Genomic DNA, 20513 nt, shown 5'->3' with positions numbered 1-20513 from the left:
ATGAGGTGTTAAGATTATGAAGTTTACATATACATTGTTCAAGAAAATATCATACAGTTTTTAAAAAAAATTAAAAATTAAAAATTAAAATTAAAATTAAAATTAATTAAAATTAATTTAATTTTTAAATTTAATTTAAACGTTATACAGACAAAACAGTGAGGTGAAGATTACGGTTCTTTGACCTTTGTATTCATTTCACAGGCGTCCAGCTCATTAGTTACTATACCTGTCTGGATAGTGACTAGTTTAGCTGCACTCTGCTTTCATTCTTAGTAAAAGTTTAGTTTTGAGTCCACACCTCTCTGTCTTCCTCCCTCCCTGCCACCCACCTCTCTCCCTCCCTCTGTTTCTCTCTCTCTCTCTCCCTCCGCTTGTCTGCCTGAGCAATAGACCAAAGAAACAAACCTATTTGGTTTCCTGGTTGCAGCAAGACAATCAAGACGAGGGGCAGAGTGACATCAAGCAAGACAAAGGAGAAACAGTAATGTTTCAGGCCATGACAGAAAACATGTTTCCGCTGCGCTGACAGTAGATGCACTAGCTCTAGGACTGCATTGCTGCTGAGATGTTGGTAAGCAAGAGTACAGTGCTTAAAATCTGCTATAAATGTGTAGGGGTGGAGAGAGAGAGAGAGAGAGGAGAAGGGAGCGTGATGGCAGAAGTTTCAAATGTTTTGAGGGCTTGGTGTTAGCCTCAGTGCCTCTTTGTGTTTTATTTTTAGTGCTTTTCTTGGCCTCGAGTGTTGTAAGGCCCGTATTAAGTTAAACTTACAATGTAGAATTTGTTTTGTAGCACTTGTATTTTCGTATTTCTGAAAGACGAACACAGGAGTGAGCGAAAAATCAGTAGAAGTGGCTGTATTGGCTGGAAGAGCACACTTTTCTTTTCCTTTTTAAATGAAACGTAATTGTAACTGCTCCTATTGTCTGTTGCTGGATAATGTAATACTACTGGATTGTTATGGCTCAACAATGGATGCAGTTTAAGGAGGACAAGATGCATGCTTCTGAGATTAACATGATGGCATGCAAATATCGTTCTAAAGACAAATATCAGAGTGAACGCTCAAAAACTTGAACCAACCACTAGCTTCATTGCTTATGAATATTCACACATTCAAAAATTGCGATTACACATCTCTTGACACAGAAGAACTGTAGATATTTATTGACACACACACACACACACACACATACACACACACACACACACACACACTCACAGACTCACAGACTGAGTTTTTGGTTGACTTCACCTGAAACCTCACATTAGCAGAACAATGGCGGCAGCAGATTTGGGTGCGTCCAGGAGCCCGAATTTGAGCTCCGGGCCCCCCACTCGTGGTGATCTTCGGCTCGTGGGCAAGACCCTCAGAAGACTGGATAAACTCCAACAGCTGTGCAGTACCCCTCGGCTTGGACTGAGAAATAGTCCGCCATACCTACCACAGCTGCTGTCAGAGACCTCAGTGCTGCTCATCCAGGTCTGGGAGCCTTTCCAAGGCTTCAGGCAGGCAGGTGGACAGGTGCCACACGGAGACGAGGCAGAGTACCTGAGGATCCATATCAAAAACCTCTTTGATAAGACAGAGCGGGCTCTACTGCTGTTTAAAGAAGGACGGAGGAAGATATATGAAGAGACTTCAACTTACAGGTGAGAGGGCCCCTGGCTGGCATCTACATACACATGCAGGGGAAGAGGGAAAGTTTGGTCTTGAAACACCAAAATGTTTCAAGACCAAGAAATTGTTTAGAAAACAAAGAACAACTTTTTTTTTTAAGAAAAAGAAAACTCTGTGTAACATACTCATTATTACATTTTTACTATAACAGAACATTGTGACATTTGTAAAATTAGCATTTGTTTAGATTATATTTATGTTTTTCATCAGTTTAACCAAAAATGCAAACTCATCCTAGCTCCAGTCTCTTATATGTGAAAGCGTGCACTTTTTTTCAGTATTTTGGCCTTGTTCAGACAAGTGACAAGACATGTGAAGTCATCGCAAATAATAATAAATTTTCTTTCGTTTTTTTTTTTTTTTTTTTTGGGGGGGGGGGGCGACAGATTAACAGGTTAATCTGCCAAATTTCTGTTTCTTTGGCCCCAAAAATATGTTTTTAGATTTTCAGAGAGTAATTAAGAAAATCCTCACTAAGCTTTCCAGAAGTCTCACAGGTCAAATTTCCTTAACAGCAGCATATGTACGGAAGTAGGAAATCAGTTTCTGACCGAATTTTGGAAGCGTTGTGTATCAAGTTGTTAAGAACTGAACATGTCATAAAGGTGATTGTCTGAAATGTTGGCCTTTGTCCGAACGAGGTGTGAAGCATTGTCAGACTTCTCAAAAGCACGGCCTACCACGACGCCTCGATTATAGGGATGGTTAAGCTAAGGAGCCGTGCCTATGCATTACTAACTGTAACGATGGCAGCCTGACTGAATATGGAAAAACTGACCAACAGCACTTATTTTTCACAATACAGCTCGGATATTTGTTTTATTATTTAAATAATCTTCAGGTAGTGGTCATTTATGATGCCAGTCATACCTTTATATGTACCTATGTGATGTTTTTAATTATCAAAATGCTTCTCACCCATGAATTTGTCCACTTTGTTTGCAATTTTTCATAGTTTCTTGCAGGAACCAGTCTGTTCGTGTGGCAGGGACAATAGAAAGTTCTGTTGGATAATTTATTGCTATGTAAATATACGTGCTTGTCATCATTATGGACTTGTGTTATTTTAATTTACCACTTCTAATCACTGCTTTGTAGTGTTTTGCAGTAATCCATGGCTGTCAGACCTGGAATATCAAGCTTTACTGTAGGCAGATACTTAATGCCAAAAGTGATGATGAAAGCCATTCAGCTGACGGAGATGAATTGGGTTAACTTTTCTTTGCGTAAAATTGTTGAAAAATGAAATTATTTAATTATCTAAGAAGGTTTTAGAACTTCTGTCAGATTAGGGAAACAAGACATTTTATGTGGCATATTCCTGTATGAAATATAATGGAGTCATAAACGACTTTTAAGCTTGAAGTTTAAATACTGTTAAAATGTACCTCTATTTCTTTAAGACTAAAAGAGGTCTGAGGTCTTATTTAATCTGGTATTGTGCAACAGTTGACCAAAATGAGATTAAAACAGTCTGTATGTGGCCACTGACCATGAGTTTGACATCTCCGCTTCATACCAATTGTCTTGCAAGTCACTGTAAGATCTTAGATTCGAATTTTCCAGACTTTCCATTTCTTTTGGTGCCACAAATGAAATCGGCCATGCCGATCCAAGTAACGCAAATACCCGAGCTTTCCTAATCGAAGCAAATACAATGTGTTTTTAACCAGATGCTAATAAAAGAAGCTGGACAGAAAATTATAAAAAGCAAAATGAGTGAACATCCATCTGATATTATTATTGCCAGATTACACTACGATTCCTTCACTCTCAACCAGATCATGTTCTCAAGCCAATTTTTTTTCTGATATACCAAAGGAACTGTAAAATACGAAGACTCTCAATTTACGTCATTTGATCTAGTGTCAAATCTTGTGTAGAGTATCTAATGTAGGTGCTGTGGCTAGTCAATTTTGTGGGAATGAATTTAAGTAACAGAAACCATAAGAGTTTTGTCTCTCTAAACTCAACTTCTGCAGGAATATTAAATAGACTATAAAAGAAAAAAGCAAAACCTTCCCCCATTTCTTCTTCCAGTATCCTGTGACCAAGGGTTTTATACCACTTGTGCATTACTAAAGGAAAAAAAGTTCAAATTAAATATAGCCCATTATAATTGCCTGATTTAAAAGTCTTACTTGAAAGCAGTGATAGAGGTTTAAGCTCATCCTTAAACAAATTAAATGCACTGAAGAAAAAACTATTTTAAACCACCTATAGAAGCTGAGGCAAAATAAAATAAGACTTTACTCTCTGTACTTATATTTTCTGTTTGTACTATAACTTTCTGTCTGCTGTTTCATTCAAGTGGATATTCTGGAACAGCTTAATAGACTTACTTATATGTGGAGTGTTGGCTGCATTTTCCTGCACCTGTTTGGAATACTAATAATTAAGGTGGAAAAGAGCCAACCTTGCACTTTTGTGATGCTAATATGGGGAAACTAGAAAAAACAACAACAACATCCTTTGAATTTGAGCAGTGTGAGAAAGAGACTGTCTAACCTTGAGCACGATTTTTTGCCCGCATTTGCCTACGAATATACCAACCTGCAACCGGTGTTAGTTCAGAACTGAGTGAGCAAATAACTATTCTGTTGTCACAAGTTTAGCGCCCTGCCAAATTTATTAGCTAGCGTGAATGCTGAATAAAGAAAAGCTGATTTGCAGTGTTCTCGGTGAGCACCAACTAAAATATAGTCCAATCTTTTATCAACTAGCTGGTGATGATGATTGATGATGATTTTTTTTTTTGTTCTGACTGGATGTAGTTGCATTAACCTTCATGTGCTTTGATATTACATTTTAATGTTTTAGCTTTATTCCAAGGCGCTGGCCGGTTTGCTGTTGAAAAGCAGCGCTCAAAATTTGTGCAGCAACTGCGAAATAAGTGGAGTTTTGTCCTGGACGGGTCACTACTCCATCACAGGGTTAATATAGAGAGCAGCCCCCACTCCTGCAACCAACTTAGCACCATTAGTTAAGCTTGCATGTAAACCTTTAACCAGTGAAAAGTAACTGGGGCGCACAGTAAAAATAGACACAGAAAGGTTCCACCTGACCATAGTCAGTTCAAACCACAAAACTGCTTGAGGTGACAGTGATCTACTAACTGAAGTAGCTCGGTTATATTATACATTGAAAAAATCTTTGTTTAGCATGTTAAAAGTTAATAAACAAATAATTATATCAACATCAAAATTACAGTTTAAATATCATTCTTATCCCTTCTGCTGGTTCATTTGGGGAGCTGGCTGTAACTCTATAGAGTCCACTGCATGCTGCACAATGTACGCTCAGTTCTGCTAAAATTTCACAGCCAGCAGCTGTTTTCAAAGATGATTTTCCCGTAGAATATGAAAATCACATAACCCATATTTACAGTTTTATGTCGTCATCTTCAAGAATCTCAAGCATGTACAACAGATGGCCCTCATACCACAAATCCTGCATGGTCAGTCATGTGGCAAGTTCACAAATTGTTATACATATTGTGGTTTAGACATCAGAACAAATCTCTTTTATATTCTCATCGTTTTTTTTGGATTGTACTGCTACAGCTCATACAAATAAGCAAATTTTCAGTCTGCTTTTAAAGTATTTGACTGTTGGAAGCTGAAATAGCAGTTCTTTACATGAAAGTTCTGCCTGTTAAAAATTAAAAACAGAAGTGAGATCTAATTATTATTTGAGACGACAGAAACCAACAGTGGAAGCTTTAGCGGTTGGAAGATTATCATAAGCGAAACACTGACAACTTTGAGGGTATCTGAAAGAAATTTAAGAAGCACGCATACAGCTGCAGCATTAGCATAACAACATAGGTAGTTCACACTTCTGTATTAACTTGTTGCACATTATACTTTTTTAAACATGTTTAAGGAAGCATTATTCTTATTTCACCAATCATGCAGTAAGTATTCAGACAAGTCAAATTAGCAATACCGACAATGTTATTGAAATAGTCAATTATAAGTATTATCAGCTCCTCACGTATGGTAAATGGTCTGTATTTATATAACGCTTTACTAGTTCCCCAAAGTGCTTTACACAACCAGTCATCCATCCATTCACACACTGGTGATGGCAAGCTACATTGTAGCCACAGCCACCCTGGGGCGCACTGACTGTCTCGCCCAAGGACCGAGACTCAAACCGGCAACCTTCCGATTACAAGGCGAACTCCCAACTCTTGAACCACGATCGCCCTCAAGCCACGTTATATCTAAAGAGCTCTAGCTACTTACTTATGATGCATTTAAGTCTGTCAGTTATTTATCTATTTTTTTGAAATATTTGTGCACTGTCATTTTGACGGAGGAAGGGGCCTCACATAGTGTTTTGTAGAACTACACACAACTATCAAATTTCTGAAGTGGAGTAGATTTATAATAGTCTTGCTCTGAATTGTGGCAGAATTTATATTATAAAACAAGTAGTGGTTACCACATAGTTTGGGTGTTGCAAATGGTTTTAAACACGAATCTGTATTCTTTGAAAAAACAAGAAACACTGATAATAGCTATATGATTATGATTCTAAATATTAACATGCAGAATTGTTTCAAATTGGAGAAATATTCCCATAGTGTTCGATGCAAGCGGCTCTCTTTCACTTACATACCTGTCAATTAAATCTGAAATCTTGCACCATGGAACATCTTGTTTGGTGCTGGCAGAGTTCAAAGGTGGTTACTGACCCAGAGATTACTTGAAGTAATTCTGTTTTGCTGCGTGATGCAAAAAAAAGAAAGAAAGCAACAGTAACAAGGAACTTCACATCAAACTGTTTGAGGTCACGCACAAGCTGGTGAGGAACATGCCAACAATGTTCAGCTACAAATGACACCAAATTACTATAATGCAAATTATTATATCTCATAATAAAAGGAATTCAAGCACTTCCCCTAATGTTAGCTGATGTGTTTATGGTTCTATTCAGTGCAGTGTTTCTGTCTTTTGAATGATATTTTTAAGTACAAAGGCCCAGCCAGAGTGAGAGATGTGGCTTACACATTTCCTCCCGCCTCCTCCTCTACTATTACTCTTGAGTACTCTATTTAACACCATAGAGGGTTTTCTTTTTCTCATTGAGGTGGAAAGTCTATAACCACTATCCACAATAGCAGATTTCTAAAGAATTTTAAATATTTCAACAGTTATGATTGCCTCCAGAGTTGCATCATAAAAGTGTTAGAAAAGAGGAAATACTTTGTGTTACGAAATTTAGTTTCCTTAGTAAGTTTAAATACTCGAATTATTGATTGGGATTAGTGCACAGAGAGCTGAAACAGACAGTAGTGTTTTTTAGTCAATATAGACAATAAATATGGAAACATAAATTAAAGCCCTCCTCTACTTGTTCATTGTATTTATTGTAAAGTAATGCCCACATGTAAAAAGTGAAAGCATATCTAAATGTCCGTAGCTTCTGTGTTTTCAAAGTTCAGTAGTAGTACATGCACTAGCTTTTTAACACATTTTTATACATGTTGTGCTGCATAAAACACATGGAGGAGGACAGACCCTTACTTGTTAACACTACACATTATAGCATGCTTGAATGTAACATGTGTATGTGTGTGTATGTGGTGGGGAGGTGTTATTGCTGTTGTTGTTGTTGTTGTTGTTATTTTTTTTTAATATACTCCCATTTGAGAGTTGCACCAAGTTGCTTCTAGCAAAAAGAGAAAGTTTTTTGTTAACTAAACTAAAAGTTATAAATATGTGTAGCATCAAAATAAAACTATCAAAAATATCAATTATATTTATAGAAAGCCTTTGAAGTGCCTGAGAAGACTATTGAGACTGGCCTAAAGTGACACACTGGCCAATGGAACATTTTGTGGTATTTACAGACAAGCATGCAGCAGGCAGCATCCTGTTTGCAAGGTGGACTACCTGTTGAGTGTGTTTGATTCTGTTTGTGTGTTTGTATCTATGGAAAGTGTCTGTATTTCTTGCAACTGAAACAGAAAGGTAGTATATAACAGTGCCTATATTTGTGCACCAGTGCTAAAAGTTCAGATATCTATTTGTACTTAATGCAATTACATAAAGCTTTAGGAAAACTCATTTTAAATAGGAACACTGTGTATACTTGAGATTCACAAACACAAGGGTTTCTGCCTAGAAAAAGATTGTATTGCATGATTACTCAGACACTGTGGAGCAAAACTATAAATGTTTCTATAAAAGTTTCTGCAGCCAGAGCTTAAAGTCTGTGACGTCTTTCATTCTCAGGAGGAATTTGACCAAGCTGACTTTGTTGTTCAGTCACATGCTGTGGGAGCTGAAGGCCTTTTATCCAGGAGGATGTTTTCAGGGTGACAAATACAGGGTGGCGTTATCTGCAGCTGAGGACTTTTGGAGGGAGTCATTTGGCGACAAGTTAGTATTGAAACATTTCTTGACATCGTCTTATGTGTATGTTTACATCTACCAAACATTAAGCATGTGTTCTGACAGGTGTATAGTGCAGTGGAATACCTTTAAAGAACAGCTGAGAAATGTACATCCATTTGAGGAAGGGATGGAATCTATGGCTCTGAAGTCAACCATTGACTTAACTTGCAACGATCACATCTCTGTGTTTGAGTTTGATGTTTTCACGCGACTGTTTCAGGTAAGGTGAAAGTTTTGTTACATTAAGAACCAGATGGTGTTGGAAATATGTCTATTTGCATTTTTGCTTGTCGGAGAATGGTTTGTTACCAGTAGCTAGTTACTGTAGCTTCGCACGATAGATGAAATAAGAAAACTGTACAGCACCGCTAAAGCTCATGTTTGTTCAAAGAGAACAAATCCAAACACTAAACAGATCAGTTGCCCTTTTAGAGGAGATGACCGGACAGTGTCACTAACAAGGGCGTGCAAAAGATTAACCCTCAGGGAGACCTACGGCCATTTTTTCGTCCTCAGCGTTTTTTAATATTAGGCCATTTTCACTGTGTTGAATAGAATATAGACAAACCTTCCAACCCTTTTTTTTTTTTTTCATTTTTCTTTAGAATTGCCGTCTCCGTTTATTCGATTAGCTTAAGGTGGCTAAGCTAAAAACCGACATCCACTTGAGGTCCTAGAGCCATAAATCGCCCCATTGAAACCCATTATAAACGCTATTTTTCACTGCAGGATTTATACCGTAAGCATCTCGGCGATCGCTTAAGTATCATTTCCGTGTTGCAGAAGAGACCTTAGAGTTGTAATTTTTTTATTTGTCCACTGGGTGGCGCCCTTGCTCCACATTTGACCCCGGGCTGGAAAACAGCGGGCTGCCGTAACAGACCTGCGGGAAATGAAGCCTCATTTCCGGCGTGCAGCAGCGGCTTCGCCCGCTGATGGGGCGGGACCATTTTCGGTCCCTAGGACCATTAGAGGGTGCTTTTTTTTTTAGTCAACAGGAAATGACGTATTTGTTGTCACGTGGTATCGGACGTGTGTGCTGGAAAAATGAGTCCCCGGTGATCGTGCCCCGGTCATCGTCGCGACGTGCCCCGGCAAGATGCACTTATTTCGGCCTAGAGGAGCAGCATTTGCCGCCTGGAGACCATTTTCTGGTCCTGAAAAAAAAAAAAAAAGGCGATCGAAATGACTGTTGGTGCCGATCTTTAGTCCATCTAAAGGCCTAATTATAATAACAATTGAATATTACCTCAAATGTTTTTTTTGGAAAATATTCAAGTTTTATGTTTTTTGGGGCAAAAAAAGCAGTGCGCTCATGTGACGAAACCGGGATATAAAGGGTTAAAATCCGCGAAATGTAATTAAAACTTGACATGAATATTTCAAGGAGAAGTAGGTCTAAAAGATTGGCTAATTTAAAGTGGAATAAAATATTAATATATAAATTTTTTATAGCACTTTTATGGGCGTGGTCGATTAGGACCGATAGTGTGTGCATTTTATGAAATGCGCTCCTGCAAAAAAAATAAAAGGCGATCGAAATTATGTTTGGTGCCGATCTTTGGTCCATCTAAAGGCCTAATTAAAAGTACAATAAAATATAACTTTCAAATGTATTTTATGGAAAATATTTAATTTTTTCATTTTTTTCGCCAAAAACGGCCGTGCGCTCATGTGACAAAACCGGGATATAGAGGGTTAAAATCCGCGAAATATAATTAAAACTTGACATGAATATTTCAAGGAGAAGTAGGTCTAAAAGATTGGCTAATTTAAAGTGGAATAAAATATTAATGTATAATCTTTTTATAGCACTTTTTATGGCAAGGTCGATTTTTGGCTCTAGGACCTCATAAGGGGTACTTTTTTTTAGGACCCCCCAAGGGTTAAGGCATGCAGTATCCAAGATCAAATCCTCTTCCCTCATCTCTTTTAGCCGTGGAGGACTCTTTTAATGAACTGGAACCAGCTGGCCGTGACTCATCCAGGCTACATGGCCTTCCTCACCTATGACCAGGTTATAGCTCGTCTGGAACACTACCTGCACAGACCTGGGAGGTGAGGATTCATGCATCACTCAGAAAATATTCAAAAAGTATGAAAATATGAAAAAGGTCTCAAGATTCTAAATATATATATAAATAAGAGAATCTTTTCATTTATTGCTCCAATATTATACCTTTAGTTTTCTGGGGGTTTATTCAAGAAATGTTTCTGCAAACAAACATTAGCCATGGCCAAAAGTATCATGCAGTGCAAATTTTTTATTGTTATTATAGCTGAGAATGAGAGGAATTTAATTTGATTAGCCCCATTTGAAAATTGTGTAAAATCTTCTGCTGATATTTCTGGAAAACCTCAATGTCTCTTAATGTGGTTATTTTTCCATTTTCTGTGTGAGCTACATGTTTTCCTTTTCCTTGCAGCTATATCTTTCGTCTGAGCTGTACAAAAATGGGAGAGTGGGCTATTGGCCACGTGACATTTGATGGTGCCATCATCCAGACTATCCCGGAGGACATACCTCTCTACCAAGCTCTGATTCAAGGCTTCAATCAGGGCTGGTTAGGACAAACATGTACATTTCTCTGAATTGCTTCTTTTGTTTATGTGTTTTTTCTCTAAGCTCCGTGCTTTTCTGTGCCTGCAGCTACTTGTACCCAGATGGCCGGGATGTGAACCCTGACTTGAAAAGCTTGTGTGAACCAGCCAGCAGAGGAAAAGTTAAAGTTACAGAAGTGAGTGGCTGCAATTTATACATCATTATCTATTTAACTGCAGCATCTTGAACCTTTGCCAAGACAAAACAGATAATATCCTGAGATGTTGTCTTGTCTCTCTGACTAAATACAACCACCAAACAGGAACAGTATGAGCTTTACTGTGAGATCGGCAGCACCTACCAGCTATGTAAGATATGCACAGAGAGGGATAAAGACACCCGGATTCAGCCCTGTGGCCATCTCCTGTGCCAAACCTGCCTCACAGGCTGGCAGGTATGAATCTTCATCCACGGACTCAAAGTTTTCAAATCTGTAACCTATTTAAATCCATTCAAATTCACAGACGCATGTTCAAATATATCCCGCTCATACAGAGACGTTGAAGGGAGACAGACAGTTACTGTAACCGTTGTTGTGTGTTCATTGGGGTGAAACAGTCTGGGCTGGCTGAACTAGATATAGTTTTTTAGGCCACGGGTTGGTCGTTGGTTGCAGTCCTGCTGTACTGTAACAATGCGGGTTATTTGAATGTGGTTTGGGGTTGGTGCAAAAAAAGATTTCTCATGCAAACACTTTATTAAAATGTAGGATTGGCAAGAAGTTATTTTAACTCTGAAAAACTACCTTGATTTATTTTTTCCCCCAGTATTCATATATTATCTTCAAAAAATAATATGGAATTATCACACTTCTACATGGCTGTGATTTTCCTCTTCCACTTTTCTTTTTTTCCTTTTTTTTTGTTTACATGAAAAATTATAGTCGAGCTCAGGCAATATCGAGTGCACCAATGCTTATAAAGCACCTGTAATATGTGCTCTGTTGAGCTATTTTTAGATGACCTATTAGATTTTATAGCTTGATAGCCAAGGCATGACACTCAAGAATCATCCTCTCATAATGTCACCATTATTTATTTGTATATAATAGAGATAATACAAAGTAGCTCATAGCCTATTCACTATAATATAAACGTGAAAATCTGAGGACAATGTACAGAATATCATGTGATATTGATGTTTCAATACACTTTACATTTGACCTCTTTAGATGACAGAAATTTCTCAGCCAAAGAAAATTCAGTCATCATGTGTACAGCATGTCCTGTATGCACTTCGTTTGTTCTCTTCCAGGGGGGCTTCCCCAACTTCCTGCTTCCTCTTTCGAGTTACAGAGTGACAAAGAAGACGTCCAATCAGAATTAAAGCTGGAGCTGTCAAAGTATAGCTTCATGGTTCTGGCTAGTTCTTTTACTCAGACAATCCCAGCTAGAAGCCCTCCACCTATTCAGTAGGTGTTTTGTTTGTTTTTTTGAAGGTGCAGAGCAACATGTCCTGACATTTGGCTCAGGACTTCCTGTGTGAGCTTAGCCTCACATCCTCCTTGAGCTGCATCGGTGACATTCACTATGAGAAAAAGTGTGCGCATGTAATGTGAGAAGGAGAAAGGCAGAGAGAGGGAGAAAGGGAGAGAGAGAAAAAGAGACTAACTTGAAAAGAAAGTTCAAAGAGCTTCATGGATGCCACACCACAACGGAAAAGTTGTAAGTTTTATGAGATTAAGGTTAAGCAAACTTTCTTTTTAACTGTAAGTTTACTTTACATAGACATGTAAGGTGTAAGGAACATAACCCAAAAACAAAATCAGCATTGCAGCAGCATACCAAATATCAGAACGTGTATGTTAAATTCAGTAAGAGTTTGAAATAGAACATTTATAGACTACATGCATCATATTTCTGTAGTAGGGATGCTTTTACAGTGGCCCTGAATTTTTTTATTGATAGGATCTCGATTGATTTGTTGTTTGGAAACGTAAACATGAAGTTTTTAAGTCAGACGTCTCTTTATCTTGGTCTCATCATATCGATTATGTCATCTCCAAGATGGCAAACAGCATCACTGTTTCAAGGAAATGTCCTACATATCCTCTCATTTCTGTCCTGTTGCATGTTGCTAACTCATTCATTCTGTCATATCTGGAGTACGGCCCAATAATTTAGCTGCTGATAAACATCTAGAAAAAAAACTCCTGCTGAGTATGCATTGCTCCTTCTGTACAACTGTGTGCAAGATGCATAAACCATTATCTTGGCATACTGTTCATGAGAGGTTAAAGGTGTTTCTGTTAGTCATAAACACAGCTATAGTGAAATCTATGTCTTGTTTCTTTTGTGAAAAATTTGTAAGTAGGGATTTTAATGACGATCATCTGACACAACAAAAGACTTCCGGGCAGTTAGATTTAACGTATGTTTGAACTAATGTAATGAAAAGAACTATTTTGTAGTGAGGTTCCCTATAAACATTAATCCCTGTTAAAACTAGAGACGTACCAGCGTACAAAAATAGATAACATAGTATGGCGAGCAGTCTGTGTAATCATATTAACAAATCGAGGTCACATCAAAACCTGGAAAAACACAAAGGCTCTGTGCTATAGTAGCGGAAGCAAAAGCAGAATGTTACAACGATTCCCTTTTATGTTGAGGTGGAAAACCACAATCTACAGGGTCTGTTGAACGTGGTATTTTCCACTACCTTTATCTTTCAAACAGCCAGAGGCCTTTGTCTTTGAAGACATGTTCAACATATTCCACTACATACTGTACAATTTAAAAGATATTAATCTGCTGAAGAGAATGGGTGTTTCTTCACATTCACGTGAACGTTCTCTTTTCCTCTTCCGATGATGGGTTGTTGATATTCATCTAGCAGAAGTCAGCTGGCCAAACCTGCCCATACTGCCGCTGCGACATCAGAGGAACAGAGTCCATCCTCCTGGAGCCGTACGTGCCAGTCAGCGATCAGGTGCTGGTGGAGGAGGGCGATGATGACGACGACGAAGAGGATCATGTGGATATTGAAGAAATGGTAAAGGAAATAGCTGCCCTGAGGAAGGTGTGTAAATACATTTCCGTGTTCCATGTTGTTTAATTTTAGCTGTGCTGTGCTAGCAAATTGAGTTTTTGGTCTGCCATCAACAGCCATAGTATGGCCCGCCATCGGGTTAAGAGAAAATAATTGTTTGCATGTATAGCCTCTAGCAGGTCAACTTTGTCATGTAGTTTTCATTCGACGTCATTGTTTGGACAAAATTAAATTAGTCATTAATCTTTGGTTAATAAAATAAGCACATGCAAACTCATTAGACTGCAATGTACCTTCTGCTTAATGTCAATACTAGTTATAGGATGCTATATATAGTCACTTGAAAGCAACATCGCCCAAGTATAGATTCATAAAACCACCTGCACATCTTTTTGACTATACAAATAGACATTTGTAGTTCTGTGTTTAAATAGTTGTTATACAGTAAAATCCAGGCACCTTGTGTGCACCATGCATCCTCATTCGCATTTCTGCGATTTTAAAAGAAGTTCTCTCTATTGAGTGATATTTTTTTTATTATCATTTTTATTTATTTATTTTCCAGTTTTCCAGTTTGGACTTCCAGTATCCCAGCTCTCACATTAGCGCTCCACCTTTACCCCCTAAAAATAATACAATGCCACGCTGTCCCTCTCCCTCCGTCCAGTCTCAGACGTCTGAAATTAAGACACTGCCCAAACACTCCAACTCTTATTCGGTAAGTTCTTGCTGGCATTCAGGTTAGTTGCATATTCTTCTTGGTTATGGCAGCTTGAAAATGTGAGATGTTGCATTTGTCCAGTTCTCCAAGAGACTAAACTTTTTAAAAAGTAATGAAAAGATTTACCAACTGCCGTGTGCATATGCGCAATAGCCGACGCCCGTACAGTCACTGTGTTTGTTCTCTCCTGCAGCCTCAAAGTAGCAGTGAAACGGAAAGGTACAGAAAACAGACAAACAGGTGAGCAGAGTTGTTATAGTTTTGTATTTTGTAATTAGTTTTTATTTTCATTCCATTTCTTTTTTAGTTCAGGTTAGTTTCTATCTCTGTCCAGAGTGGATCGTCAAGTTTTAGTTGAGTTTTTATTGTTTGAAAACAAAAAAATGTTTTAATTTAAAAGTTTTAATTTAGGTTTTTTTTAGTCTCTTTATGTCTTTAGTCTCATAATTATTAAATTATGATCCTAAATCATGATCCTAAATCAAGATTTAGGAAAATCATTATACGTATTACAATAAAAACCTTTTTTTAAGTAGTGGAAAGTAGTAGTCTTACAAACCATGTCCAATCCTTTATTGCAAATTGCCTCACCAGCAAGTTTTAATAACATTTTTACCAACCTAAGAGATACTAAAACTAAAGATATTACCTTTATATTTCTTTTCTTTTTTTCAATGTTACAATGTTTTACAATGTTTTTTCACACCTTGTTTTAGTTCTTAGTTTGATTTTAGTTTACTTTAATAACCTTGCAGGTGAGATCGCAGTAGTATTACATCAAGGTTCTCTGCTTGTATGCTAGAAAGAGCATTTTCCTGCTACTCAATTAAGATCCATGACATTCTAGCTTTATTTATAGTCACCTGGTAGTCTTCTTTCAGAGAAGTAAAAAGCTGCTTCTGTGACAACTGATGGCTTTGATGAACTAATTTTACAAACTACACCGGTTTTAATGTTATTTTCTCATTTTGTTTTGGAAAGGAAGATTTAATTGTTATTTGGCAAACAATATTTAATTAGAGGAATCATAAAATGATTAAAAATGGTTAGGCGACCTGCAAGCCAAGTTACTGAATCTATACAGATATTGAGACTATTAAAATAATTAAAATGTTTCTATGCTTTGTAACTACGCATTAAAGCCGAGAGGTAATTTTTAAAAATCCAAATGTTTCTGTTTTTGCTTGTTAGGTTATTCTTGATGGTTGTTCTATCTAGGATCACTAGCTTAGGTTAATGGAAAATACATTATTTACACAATGATTTATCAAATTTTAAAAAAACAACTCAGGTGATAAAATATATTTTTCTGTCTTTATTTAGTTGTCGAACGGAGGGTTTACGCGGCAGTGAAGAGGAATACGCTGGTGAGCTGAGACCACGCCCTTTCTCTCACAGGTGATTGACTCCTGTCTCCACTTAAATTTCACAGCAATAAACAAGTTTTTTTTTTTTTTATTCAATTTTATGCATGTAGTGCAGTTAGTAGTCATAATGACAGGATGGTTCATGTGAAGCAGTTAATTTACTGGTATGTTTATGTGTTTGTAAAACAGCGTGGAACACCTGAGAGAAGCAAACTTTCCTTCCTCCTCTCAGAGAGCTGACGACAGTAAGTCATAGTTGTTACAACCTTCTTTCGTCTTCTTTTGCTGGGCGATGAGAGTTTGGCTCAAGAGTTTGGAGTTCGCCTTGTAATCGGAAGGTTGCCGGTTCAATCCACGGCTTGGACATTCTCGGTCGTTGTGTCCTTGGGCAAGACCCTTCACCCGTTGCCTACTGGTGGTGGTCAGAGGGCCCGGTGGCGCCAGTGTCCGGCAGCCTCGCTTCTGTCAGTGCGCCCCAGGGTGGCTGCGGCTACAATGTAGCTTGCCATCACCAGTGTGTGAATGGGTGGATGACTGGATATGTAAAGCGCTTTGGGGTCCTTAGGGACTATAAATATATAAATACATATAAATACAGGCCATTTACCATACGTGAGGAGCTGATAATACTTATAACTGACTATTTCAATAACATTGTCAGTGCAGCGTGGTATTGCTAATTTGACTTGTCTGAATACTTGCTGCATGATTGGTGAAATAAGAATAATGCTTCCTTAAACATGTTTTAAAAAGTATAATGTGCAACAAGTTAATACAGAAGTGTGAATTACATATGTTGTTATGCTGTATGCGTGCTTCTTAAATTTCTTTCAGATACCGTCTGGGTGGCTGTGGCTACAATGTAGCTTGCCATCATGTGTGAATGTGTGTGTGACTGGATGTGTAAAGTGCTTTGGGGTCCTTAGGGACTAGAAAATCGCTATATAAATACAGGCCATTTACATACAGTAATGTGAGCAAACATGCAGAGGACCTTCCATCTTAAAACGAACTAAAGAAATTTCACCTGATGCACAAGACTGGAAAACAGTTAGAAACATACTGAAATCATTCAACGCTTTGAACCACATGTTTTTTACGGGTGTTTCTCTAAAAAAAATGAAAAACACATTAAAGACACACAGCTGCACTGCAGAGAAAAATAGGCCTCTTCAGGTCTTGAATGGGATATATTTGTTTGCTTAATAAGCTTTACTTGCTTTTCTTTATGATTTTTATTCTACATCTCAGACATGTTCACCTTGTCATGACAGGAAATTAGAAAATTGAACTCATACTGTTAAAAATAGTTTCATATTTGACGCATTGCAGTACATTAGCATAATAATGGTAGCACCGAGATCATTTTTCTCAGGTCAAAACTGTGAAATTGATTTGTTTTGAATTCCCCTTAGGTGCTCTTATTTATTAGGTTTAGGTATTATTGTTTTAGTATTTTATCAGAAGTTGGAGATGAGATTCTATACACTTACATGAATAACGTAAGTCACCTTAACCCGCTAGACTTCTTGTGAATATTGTGCATTTCACGTGAAATCTCTGTTTGATTGTGTATAGGTGGAGTACCCTGGCTCGGACCCAACATCCCTGTAATGGAGAGAAGACATAAGGAAAAGGAGATGAGCAGACCAGGGCTCAGAAAAGACAAGTACGCTCAGGGAGAGATGAAGAGAACAATGTCATCCTGAGTGACAAACAACATGTAGAGTCAATAGACTTAATTTCATCCAAGAAATCAGCCTTTGTTGAATGTAAAAAATAATATTTAATGCTGCAAACTACCATGTGCATGCTGCACTGCTGAAAATGAGTGGAGTGTTTGGGACTAACAGAAAAATTGCCCACTGTGGCCTCCTACTGTTTGATAATTGCACTGCCATTAGCAACACGGTAGGTTCAGTACTAATTCCTAAATATAGTGTCACATTAGATCTTCTTTGGAGTTAAAGTATTTACTGACACTCTGAAACAGAAATTAAGGAGAGGCTTAATAATTGACAATGTGATTTTTATCAAATAATAGAAAAACCCTACCTCTTTCTTTAATCTATAACATAAGTTTGTTCTTGTAAATGTTATAAGAGTAGAGAAGGGCCTCTATATTGATAAAGCAGTTGTAACCCTTTGAAAACAGCAGATAAATAACATTACAGTCATTCAGTTTTACATAAAAGTGTTTCACAATTTCTTCAGATATGATATTTGACCTACATGCAGAAGACATGCTGCATGTGTACTTTAACCAGACTTGTTGAACATTTATTTCTCTCTCCCCGTCACTCCAAATAAGGGTCTTTGAGTATGTGTGAGTGTTAAGGTGCTGCAGGATATTGCTAAGCAAGCTGTATCAAGTACCTCCAAGACAGAGTCACAGAAAGACCCTTTCTCTGGAAGGGCAAAAGCAAAGATGCATCACAGAGGAACATTTCAGTCTAAGAATGAGAGAGAGCGTTATTATGTACAGGTTATTGCTGTTTAGGTCATTCTCTAGTGAACAGAGTAACTTGGAAAGATGCATGAGAAACATGCACAGTTTGTGTGACTTCAGGCAGTTCAGACGTGAACTATATTGAAAGTGATATGTAAGTGTTACTATATCTGACGTAGAAGGATTACCATCAAAACTGTACAGGAAATGATAAATGCTGAATTGATCCAGACATAAAGTGATACATTAAAAGGCGGTCAGAATAATGTGAAGGCGCTTTATTTACATCTGTAACTGATTATAAATACAGTAACCTGTAACTGATGCATTTTTGGTCTTCAAGTTTTATTTGATGTTTTTTTTTTCCATTAAATACAAACAGACCAATCAAAAAATGTGTGTATACTAAGAAGTTTCATTTATTAGTTTTTTTTGTCCAGCACGTGGGCGATGGGATCAGTATAACAGCCTCAATCACCTCTGAGGGCTGGTAGATTTTGGCCAGTGTGATGTCGTAATCTAGAGTCTGATAGTCGTACCTGCACACACAGAAATATAAAATAAGCCTCAGCTGTTTGTCTGAAGTATTTCATCAGTGAATGGAAATATTAAACTGTGTCGTGTAAAAGTAAATCGCAGACAGGGCCGATCCTTTCTTTCACTCACTGAGGGAGCCAGATGATGATGTCATTCTTCAGCTTCTCTGTACAGGCAGATTAAACAAGAAAAACAAAATCCTTAAAACAGATTATCTAAGATCCAAAAATTTGTCATGCACCAACATGATCTTTTTAATGTAGTTATTTAGTTTATCTATTTTTTTAATAAAGAAAGTAATGCACAAACTCATGTTTCCAAAACTGAGTACTTACTTGTACCAACAGTGGGCAACAGAGAGCACGCGCTGCTTGCTGATGAGCACACCATCACTGATGTGGTAGTCTGTTCAGTGAGGCCATGTATGGTGATGTTCACACTCCTGCCATCTTTACGAGTAACTGCCACTGTTGCACAACAGTTGAAGTGAATTTCATTTCAAATCTGTGTCATTACAACAGAGATGTGTACATTGTATGTATGTGTGTATCTCTGTATTTTTACCAGCAAATCCAACCTTCAGCAGAGTCAGCAGTCTCATGGTGTCTGGCAAATGCCCAGAAGACACCTAGGCACACTCTGACTCATATTGCAATAGTCTGTGTGCTCCAACTATTCCTGCTCCTCCTCTCTTGCCTGGTTATGTTGACCCCGTCTGTATCTCTGCATTCTGTTCTTACCGCTTGGTGCTAAGTGTTCATCCAAATCGCTTATCTCCCCACATTTAACACCTGTTTAAGCTTCTCACATAGGTCACTCATTGTTGGCAAGCTACAGCCTGGGATGGGGGTCCACTGGTGGATCCCCATCTGGCTGCATCCCAGTTTTGCTGCTGATTCCGTGGGGCATCTGCTTGGCTTCATTTGGGAAGGGGGGTGGGGGTCTTTGTGTGTCATTTGCAGGTGGGTATGTGTGTGTGCGTGATTGAGTAAATGGCCTTGATGTGTGCATGCGTGCGTGTGTGTGCGTGCGTGTGTGTGTGCAATGTCCTTTAGACTTCTTGAGCTTGAAAGTCTGTATTTCATTCACAGCCTGAACTCTCGTATGGAAGCTTTCCTGTAAATTCTTACTGACAGTAATGATGTGCAATATTTTATAAAGCAAATCGTAAGACTCCGGAACCCCAAATCAAAAATTATATGCTGGCATTTTAATTATCGTATAAATTTCAATGAATTAACCCCCTAATTGCTAAAACTAGTCTGTACGTACATGTCGACATCTGTTACCTGGATACTAAAGTCAGATATGAAAGATTTGTCCTTTCTTCAAGAAAAAAAAAATTCTAAACATTATTTTGTGCAGAAAATACAATACATATAAAGTTGTGCTGGAGAAATAATGTCAAAACATTTTATGAATGATAGTTCTGTTTAAAAAATATAGAAAATGCTCAAATGTGTCAATGTTTGGGTCTGCTTTTGGTCATGTTTGTATAAAAGCCAAATGAAGTGAGAAAGAAACCATCTGTGCTCTCAGGAGCAAGAAAATAAAAGCAGTCCTACATTGTTTGTTTTGTTTGTTTGTTTTTCCTGAATTATGGCAGTATGTACAAACACAGTAGTTGATAGTTGCTTAAAAAAAGGGGGGGGGGGGAATCATTTCTGCACCTGTCACCAACATAAATAGAAGGTATGCAAATAAGACTGTCAAAAATAAGACAAAGTTGTGTTTTTTTTAAAAGGGATATGTTGT

At 37.8% G+C, this 20513-nt stretch overlaps 2 protein-coding genes across 4 annotated transcripts; one reads left to right on the top strand and one right to left on the bottom strand.

The window, feature by feature from the left end:
- The first annotated feature begins 425 nt into the window (after positions 1-425).
- cblc (Cbl proto-oncogene C, E3 ubiquitin protein ligase) lies at positions 426-20473 on the top strand. 3 transcript variants are annotated; one of them, XM_023152603.3, is made up of 14 exons: positions 426-574; positions 1279-1656; positions 7930-8076; positions 8155-8311; positions 10028-10149; positions 10518-10655; positions 10742-10829; positions 10956-11087; positions 13529-13714; positions 14250-14402; positions 14599-14645; positions 15729-15803; positions 15962-16017; positions 17351-20473. In XM_023152603.3, the coding sequence occupies exons 2-14, from the start codon at positions 1283-1285 to the stop codon at positions 17479-17481; spliced, it is 1806 nt and encodes a 601-aa protein (XP_023008371.1). In that variant the 5' UTR covers positions 426-574; positions 1279-1282; the 3' UTR covers positions 17482-20473. The 3 variants fall into 3 exon arrangements, with proteins under 3 accessions (XP_023008371.1, XP_004550980.1, XP_012774500.1); XM_004550923.5 differs by having other exon boundaries at positions 1276-1656; XM_012919046.4 differs by having other exon boundaries at positions 1276-1656; positions 13532-13714; positions 17351-20343.
- Positions 18620-19462, bottom strand: LOC143421099 (uncharacterized). Its single transcript, XM_076890116.1, has 4 exons — positions 19323-19462; positions 19094-19225; positions 18888-18924; positions 18620-18760 (listed from the first exon to the last, which is right to left on the bottom strand). Exons 1-4 carry the CDS (start codon positions 19357-19359, stop codon positions 18637-18639), a joined length of 330 nt encoding a protein of 109 aa, XP_076746231.1. The 5' UTR covers positions 19360-19462; the 3' UTR covers positions 18620-18636.
- Positions 20474-20513: the final 40 nt, after the last annotated feature.

Source organism: Maylandia zebra, linkage group LG11, assembly GCF_041146795.1.
Source record: "Maylandia zebra isolate NMK-2024a linkage group LG11, Mzebra_GT3a, whole genome shotgun sequence".
NCBI lineage: Eukaryota > Metazoa > Chordata > Actinopteri > Cichliformes > Cichlidae > Maylandia > Maylandia zebra.
Note: the sequence above shows the minus strand (reverse complement) of the source record. Positions and strands in the feature narration are given on the sequence as shown.

Coding starts and splice junctions, on each gene's coding strand:
- cblc (XM_023152603.3), top strand. CDS start 1,283: ATGGCGGCAGCAGATTTGGGTGCGTCCAGGAGCCCGAATTTGAGCTCC. Junction 10,656..10,741: donor CAAGGCTTCAATCAGGGCTG/GTTAGGACAAAC, acceptor CTGTGCCTGCAG/CTACTTGTACCCAGATGGCC. Junction 14,403..14,598: donor AACACTCCAACTCTTATTCG/GTAAGTTCTTGC, acceptor TCTCTCCTGCAG/CCTCAAAGTAGCAGTGAAAC.
- LOC143421099 (XM_076890116.1), bottom strand. CDS start 19,359: ATGAGACTGCTGACTCTGCTGAAGGTTGGATTTGCTG. Junction 18,925..19,093: donor GTTGCCCACTGTTGGTACAA/GTAAGTACTCAG, acceptor CTGCCTGTACAG/AGAAGCTGAAGAATGACATC. Junction 18,761..18,887: donor ATCATCATCTGGCTCCCTCA/GTGAGTGAAAGA, acceptor CTGTGTGTGCAG/GTACGACTATCAGACTCTAG.